General features: G+C 32.7%; 1 protein-coding gene across 1 annotated transcript; it reads right to left on the reverse strand.

Moving 5' to 3' along the window:
- Nucleotides 1-318: 318 nt before the first annotated feature.
- LOC124356850 lies at nucleotides 319-8,629 on the reverse strand. The gene is made up of 2 exons (XM_046808098.1): nucleotides 8,477-8,629; nucleotides 319-3,461 (listed from the first exon to the last, which is right to left on the reverse strand). The coding sequence occupies exon 2, from the start codon at nucleotides 3,349-3,351 to the stop codon at nucleotides 2,023-2,025; it is 1,329 nt and encodes a 442-aa protein (XP_046664054.1). The 5' UTR covers nucleotides 3,352-3,461; nucleotides 8,477-8,629; the 3' UTR covers nucleotides 319-2,022.
- Between the last annotated feature and the right edge of the window lie 310 nt (nucleotides 8,630-8,939).

An 8,939-nucleotide genomic window follows, 5' to 3' on the forward strand; every position in this document is an offset into this window, starting at 1 on the left:
TTAGTGAGGTTTGTAAACGAGTATTTTCTTTAAAGCCGGCATAATTTTGTAAATATCAAGGTTGATGCATATTTAGTAAATTCAATATTCGCAGGGTGTTCCATTTAAAAGCAAGCCTGTAACAGTATTAAATATGACACCACCATACAAATATTTAAGTTTGTATAAAAATAAAGTGAAACAACTGATGCTCTCAGCGAACATTGTATTCCCTGAGATGATTCTTATAAGTTGACGGTAGTATGGCAATTGCCTACTACGATAATTATTGTATAAGCAGAGACAGTTTAGAAGGTTAAAAGAAAGATTTAAAACTACTCATAGTTTATTGAACTATTTATTTCCATAAAAGCCTTATAATACACAATAACAATAACAATAATAATAATAATAATAATAGTAATAGTAATAATAATAATAATAAATCAGCAGTTGTACTGGTTAGGAAACGTTTTACTCGTGAAGAGAAATATTTAAAAAGAGGCAAGCAACACTTTAGGGGGGAAAATATGACAGAGCTGAGTTCCTCATTCAAGTAACGTATTATGATCTGTGTGACAAAAAAGTTAAATATCTTATCTTGCCAGGCAAAGTTAAGGCTAATAAGCCCTCTGTAACCTTAAAATTGGGATCAACGGCTTAAAGGTGACTTACAAACTATTAGGTTGGCTGCTTGCTAGAACAAGATCGCTCAGCGTTGACCACCATGAAGATGTATAGAGGGTATTCAAATCACAATAATATGCAGTCCTAGGAGGTGTATGTTCCTCAGTTCCTTATTGCTATTGAAAATGTGAATTGTACTCTTTAATATGTTTTTAAAATATCGATAAAATCAGGTTTCAATCTCGCATGTCCTATTATTTCTTACATAATAGTCCATTTATATTCCCCGTTTTCAATTTTAATAATTTATAATTGTTCAGCCCATTTTCTTTGTATTTTACCAACCATCCCACGGCCAAACCTATGGGCTTATGGTTTATTGTAAGTTTATTGATTCTGTCTTTTGAGATTAAACCCAATATTGTAATTACCTGGATTGCTTTTAACTTAAGTAATAAAACATATATTCGCTTCCAGTTTGATAAACAACTACATTGGGTTTTAAATCTTTTAAATGGACTCGCAGTTTTTAATTACAATTATTTATTTGATAGTTTCTGGTGCAGGAGTTAACTATATTTAATAGTAAAATATACAAAATGAAAGTGGAAGAGATTCTAATTATACGAGACATCGTACAAGACATCTATGGTTTTTGGTTTGCGGGTTCTGGTTGAGGAGGTCCCAGACCTTTTTATATCGGACGATAGGCTTGAAATCGAATCTAACTGAACTGAAACTGAAGATGGTTGTGTAAGAACGTTTTCTTTTTTAAATTTGGGTTTAGTGATTCTGGTTGACGAGACTTCCATTTCATGGAGACCACGAGTTAAGTTTACAGTAGACTCTAAAGGAGCTGGAGGAGATGGCATAGAAAGAGTGTATTTGTTGGCTCCTTTTGGTTTAGTGCTTCGTATTGATGAAGTTTCAACGTCATTGAGGCTTCGAGTTGGTTTTGAAATAGAGTCCAACGAAGATCTAGAAGGTCGTGTAGAAGCAGTGTATATGTTCTCTCTTTTTGTATTAGTGTTTCTGGTCAATAAAATTTCACTGTCATTAAGCCCACAATTATATGAGGTTTCATCACATTTTTCAAGACCATGCGTTCGTCCCATATATAAGTCAAATGAAGTTGCAGAAGTTGGATGATATTCTGTAGAAGGAGCAATCTGTTTCCGTTTTGGTGAAGATATTTTAGATGATGAGTCATTACGTTCATCAAGACCCACGGGTTGTCCTAAAAATACATCCAATAACGTTGCAGAAGATTCTGTGGAAGGCATACCCTTTTCCGCTTTTGGTTTACGATTACTAGTTGCAGAGACATTGAATTCTGATGAAGTTGATTGTGAAGATGATATTTTAGAATTAGTGATCTTTTTCATTTTTAGTTTAGAGTTGTTACTTGATGATACATCAGATTCTAATGTTGAAATTGGAGAGGGTTTTGTAGGAATGATGTTTTTTCGAGTTTGTTTTAGAGTTTTTGGATGAGGAAACTGCACGTTCTGATAAGGTTGGAGATGATTGTTTGGAAGGAACAACTTTCTTAGTTTTAGATGTAATTTTTGTAGTTGATGTGACTGTATTCTCATTTGATTCAGAATGTGAAGACGAAGCCGACTCTTTTGAAGTCTGAGAAGGTGGTGGAGAATTAGTATCTTTTTCAGCCGTTGCAGAAGATTCTGTGGAAGGAATACCCTTTTCCGCTTTTGGTTTACGATTACTAGTTGCAGAGACATTGAATTCTGATGATGTTGATTGTGAAGATGAAGATGATATTTTAGAATTAGTGATCTTTTTCATTTTTAGTTTAGAGTTGTTACTTGATGATACATCAGATTCTAATGTTGAAATTGGAGAGGGTTTTGTAGGAATGATGTTTTTCGAGTTTGTTTTAGAGTTTTTGGATGAGGAAACTGCACGTTCTGATAAGGTTGGAGATGATTGTTTGGAAGGAACAACTTCCTTAGTTTTAGATGTAATGTTTGTAGTTGATGTGACTGTATTCTCATTTGATTCAGAATGTGAAGACAAAGCCGACTCTTTTGAAGTCTGAGAAGGTGGTGCAGAATTAGTATCTTTTTCAGCCTTTGAACTACGCGTACCAATAATCAGTTCAATGGGGTGATGATCAGATATTTTGTCAAATTTGCCCCTCATTACGCGAGCCTTTCGGGGTTCAAAATCAACGATGAAATTATCATAGCAAGCTCCATAATCGTGAGTACTTTCCGACAACGTTGACTTAAATCCATTCTTCTGCATAACTTCATTGGTAGATTTATTCTGTGATAGGTCGATGTTAAAGTCTCCAGCTATTATGTGTTTTTTATCTGTGTCTGATTTTAAAGTTTCTAACAATGAATCGAGATTTGAGTAGAATTTTGTTCTGCTGCTACTTGGGGGTTTGTACATTGCGGAAACTACCAAGTTTATCGAAGGTATTTCCACAGTAGCAACTTCAAATGCTTTCTTTTGGCAATAAACATCCAATTCCTCTCTTGGTTTACATTCAACATCATTTCTCACGAATATTGCAACTCCTCCTCTTTCATTTTTCAACTCTCTGCAAAAGGAGGAGCGTACTGTATATCCTTCTATACAGCTGAGAAGATCTTGATTATTTTGAAAATGTTCAGCAATTGCTAAAACCATAGGTTGTTTAGTCTTAACAATTTCATTAAGTTTATCCTTTTTATTCTGAAATCCTTGGGTATTTATAAACATTATTTTGTCCGTCATTATATATAAAATGCATAAATACCTTATTGCTTATATTTAAGATAAATATAATATATTTCTGTCTATCTGATAAATTAGAGACTCGGTTGTCCTCTCTTGGTTTAAAAAGCCTGGAAAAAAGAAAGAACATTACAAATAATATCGCATTTTAAAGTAAATAAACAGACTATCAAAGCTCATATGGTCAATAAAAATAGCATGAACACCTAGAAATTTTTATTGCTTGAGTATTATCGAGTCATTTAAGCTTAAATTGATTCTTTATAACATATTGAATCATTGTATAAGGAATTAGAATAATACTTAAACTTGACAAATGGTATTTATTAAAATAAAAACATTAAACTCTCAGTGCACTCTGTTTTGAATATATATAATATGCAGACTGTTTTAAGATAGAATGTAACATATATCTAGGATTCAATAATAGTAAAAAATACTTTAATTTTTAATCTTAGTGTCAACGTTTAGCCTACGTATTACTTTCCTCACCTACCTCCCTGTCTATACTATTACCCTAATCTGTTATAAATTATAATGCTATTTATCTCTACCACTAATAATGATTTAACAGAAGCAAGGTTGCATATACAAAATAGATAATTGTATGGTGCCGCAAAAGATAAAAAACATTTCTCCTATGCCTTATTCAACAGCATAAAATAATAAAAAATAATAAATAAATAAACACATATTTATTTTCCAACATTTACATTCGAGTTTGCAAATAAATGAAAAAACTTAGGAAGTCACTGACCAAAAACAAGTAGCTGGTCAGTGTAACAGATACACAATACACAAATAAACAGTTCATAGCTTGCTCTCACATAAAAAAAAACAGTACTTTGGGATTATACCGACCACACCAGTATGAAGAACACAAAAATATAAATTTATAGAAACAGACATGATAGAACGAAAAAACAACTCTTTAATTACAAAATTATAAACTTTCAACGATTATCAATTGTTAATGGGGTCAGATTCCGTTATATACCCCCAACGCTTAAACTTTATTCAATTAACTTACAACGTTATAAAATGATGTAGTTGAGTAACAGAATTAACATTCCATCAATCAACAAGCATTTCCAGGTATTGTGATCGGTATTGTTGTCGTTGTTATCTTATCTTTCTCGAGAATCCCGATTACGGCAGGCCGCGCGGCATCACATGATTATTTAATTTTTTGCACGGTACGTAGTTGCCTTTCCATTACAATTCAATTTATATTTCTGATCAGCCCCTCTAGAATTTGATATTTTACTGATAGGTACTATCTCGAGGGATGTTTTTCTGTCGTTGACATCAGCGCGGGCTTCGGCAGCACCTTCGGCCGGAGGCACTCGCATTTTGGGTGGCGGAGTGTGATCAATAATAAAAACAAGAATAAAAACAAGTTTTGTGAGTTTTTTCAATAAAGAGTTTAGTTTTTGTTTGGTAATGTTTGTTTTGGTTGAATTTTTGTTTTTGGAGAAATGTAGGGGTAAACACGGAAGTACAACAAAGCGACGCACCATCTGAACGGGCGGCGAGACTCTGCAATCACGTTATCTATTAGACCGCTCGACTTTGACCTCTGTCTGAGAATGGGGAGGGGTTTGCGATAAGACAATACCTGTTTTATATTGACGAAATATTGTTCTACGCTAATCTAGTAATCAGTAGAAACAAAATGTCAAATAACGATTTCATGTCTGGGTGTGGTCGGTATAATCCCAAAGTACCAAAAAAACTAAAAGGTCAACAGAATGATTTCCGCGACGTCTGCACAAGACTACAAAAAACTGCAACCAAAATAAATACATATAGCCGACGTTTATACAATATAGAGTGACTAGAAACTAATTAGACAATGCAAAGAATAAAAAACGTTTTGAAAAAAAAACAAAAAATGCAAATATAAATCTTATGTATTAAAATCATAAATAATTTTACAAAAAATGTATAAAAAAAATATATTTAAATAATGGAAAATTAAATTAATGTACTACATAAAATTACATAAAAATATCAGAAAAGTCACATACGTAAACTTACATGCATACGATAGAACATCCAAACTCTAAAACATATATTCACACGTACACACTACTATGATTATGATAGTTTTACACAATCAGGTTAAAAATTATGTAATAATGATGTAAACAATGTAATAGGTGGTTCCATAAAACTTAAATTAATACACTCTTTAAAAAAGCAATATCAGGTTTTGCAAATAGCCAGGATTTTAGTATGGAGCAGAATTGTTTTAAGTTATTACTCGATTTGGTTTCATCAGTCATTTGATTAAATAATTTTGGGCCTACGTATTGAATGGACTGTCTATAGAGTTCTTTATTAACTTTAGGTAACCTGAAGATTCTACTTTCACTAATTCTAGTTTTATACGTCAAACCAATTGTACCTAAATTTCCGCTTCTAGTATAAAAAATTCTCAAAACTTTTTATACGTATGGATGTTCTATAGGTAAGATTTACAATTCCACATATAGTGGAAAGACGCTATCTCTTTTGCTTCTACTTAATATAATACGCATGAAATAATTTTGTGTTACTTTTAACTTATTTATCAATTAAAATATTTTTGTCACTTCTATTACACCTATTTAAACTCCATTTCTTGAAAAGCTTTATCAACAACCTCACCACCTCACCAGTCCGATATTAGAGTTGAGAATGCGCTGGTTTCGCCGGCAATTCTATATCACGCCAGCCTTGTGGATGGATTGGAAATATATCGAGCTCGCCAATATACTCAGAGCTGAAATCTGTGATCCTCAGATGTTTTGCGAGACTAAGGGTATGGCAGCTGAAATGTGTATAAGTATTGCATGTATTTATACAAAACTGATAGTAGCTTTGTTGAACTTTATTACGGAGTGGGTTGGCTTCACGATACGAGGGAATGCAGACTATTATATATTAGATAATAACAGTAGGGAGATTTAGATCTTCTACTGATTGTTTCTTTTCCAAATTCATGATATAAGATAATCACTATAAAAGGGGTAGATCGATTTCACGATTGACTTGCTGAGATCACTCCTACATATTGGCTTGCGCCTATATGAGCACGAATTGGACGCAATGATGCTCAGAAGATAACAGTCACAAGTGGTATCATGTTCGAAAAGGGCCTATGTTTTCGAGAGATCGTGCGGACAGCCAAACAGACAGAGAGAAAAATGTTTTAGCGCTGATAGAGGCGACGCAATGTGTTGTGTTTGATTTTGTCAGCGACAACAGCCTCTACAACAAACGATTTTTTATAATTAGCATTGTCATTATTATCTGAATTGAATCTTTAAAAGGTTTATGTCCTCGTTGTTTAAAAACAGTTTTACATAATGGGTCTAAAATTTCCTTACGTTTAATTAACAACGACTGCAAACATACCAATGTAATGAACTTTCATCAACTGTGGTTGAACATCCAAGTTTCGTTGTTATATCAACTATATTTATCGATGGAATAGACCCAAACTGTCAATATTGTGATTATTATTAGTTAACAATGACTGCAAACATACCAATTAAAGAAATTTATTCAACTGTGGTTTAAAATCCATGTTTCGTTGTTATATGAACTGTAATTATCGTTGGAATAGAGCTAAACTGTTAAGATTGTGATTATTATTAGTTAACAATAACTGCAAACATACCAATGTAATAAAAGTTTTCAACTTTGGCTGAACATCCAAGTTTTGTTGTTATATCAACTATATTTATCGATGGAATAGACCCAAACTGTCAAGATTGTGATTATTTTTAGATAACAATGACTGCAAACATACCAATGTAATGAAAGGTGTTCAACTGTGGTTTAACATCCAAGTTTCTTTGTTATATCAACTGCGGTTATTATTAGAATAGACCTAATCTGTCAAGATTGTGATTATTTTTAGTTAACAATGACTGCAAACATACCAATGTAATGAAAGGTGTTAAACTGTGGTTTAACATCCATATTTCGTTGTTATATCAACTGCGGTTATTATTAGAATAGACCCAAAACTGTCAAGATTGTGATTATTTTTAGTAAACAATGACTGCAAACATACAAATGTAATGAAAGGTGTTCAACTGTGGTTTAACATCCATATTTCGTTGTTATATCAACTGCGGTTATTATTAGAATAGACCTAATCTGTCAAGATTGTGATTATTTTTAGTTAACAATGACTGCAAACATACCAATGTAATGAAAGTTTTTCAACTGTGGTTTAAAATCCACGTTTCGTTGTTATATGAACTGTGATTATCGTTGGAATTGACCCAAACTGTCAAGATTGTGATTATTATTAGTTAACAATGACTGCAAACACACCAATGTAATAAAAGTTTTCAACTTTGGCTGAACATCCAAGTTTTGTTGTTATATCAACTATATTTATCGATGGAATAGACCCAAACTGTCAAGATTGTGATTATTATTAGTTAACAATGACTGCAAACATACCAATGTAATAAAGGTTTTTGAACTGTGGTGTAACATCCATGATTCGTTGTTATATCAACTGTGATTATCGTATGAGAACCAACAGTCAAGATTGTGATTATTTAAAAACTGCAAATATCAGCTTATTATGGCATTTAATAAAAAAATTCAAAATAATATTAAAAGAGTAAATAGGTTTGTGCAAAATCGTAACGCTTGCAGTGAAATACTTGTCACTATTGGTATGTTATTTTATATAAATCGATATGTACTATCTTGAAGCATCTTGGTGTTTATAACAAAAACACAATAAAGTTCAGCTATTTTACTATATACTGTTTTCAATGTGTATATACAGTACGTTGCAAGAAAAATAAATGGACTCTTAGTTCGAAATTTTGGTATACTACTGTTATAGCACGAGTAGATGAGCTAGTATTAAGTAATAATATTTAAAAATATTTTGTTGCAAAATGTATCAGGCTTACGGGAATTCTCAATGTACAGAAGGCATACGCTAGTAATCGGAACGTCATATTTGCATTGTTTCAATATAGTACTATGGAATATGTGCGTCACCGCGTTATCCTTTCAAATACCTCTTTGTCACCAATGCAATTTTAATGGAGGAAAGTAAAATGTTGTGTGGAAATCAATATTGAACAGACAGTTTGCCACTTACTTGTAAAGTATGGAGCTGTGCAGACACGCTGACATACACTGGCTTGTGTAGAAGTGTTGCGTTACTCTCAGCTTCACCAAGCAATATGACAGCGTTGTTGCAGATAAGTAATCGGACATGTGATAATGCTATCAGCCAGTGATTCATAAGCAGCGGCGCAATATATTACTGAGAGGAACTGCAGATCTCCTTCCCTACAGTTGTAAAATTAGCGTGTTAACCTATAAAATAAGATATTAAAGTTATAAGATAAATAAGATATTCGAACATGTGTGACTCCTCGGTGTTAACCCCCAAAAATTTCAACAAATAAATTAGTTTAACCTAATACTGAGCTGAGAATTCAACGAAAATTTCTTATTGTTACGTTAGTGATTATTTTAATCACCTCTATATTGGGAATCAAGACCTCCACAATATTGTAACAATGCCGCCGTATACATCCGGATTCATATTGAAAAAT

This window comes from Homalodisca vitripennis, chromosome 3 (genome assembly GCF_021130785.1).
Source record: "Homalodisca vitripennis isolate AUS2020 chromosome 3, UT_GWSS_2.1, whole genome shotgun sequence".
Taxonomy (NCBI): domain Eukaryota; kingdom Metazoa; phylum Arthropoda; class Insecta; order Hemiptera; family Cicadellidae; genus Homalodisca; species Homalodisca vitripennis.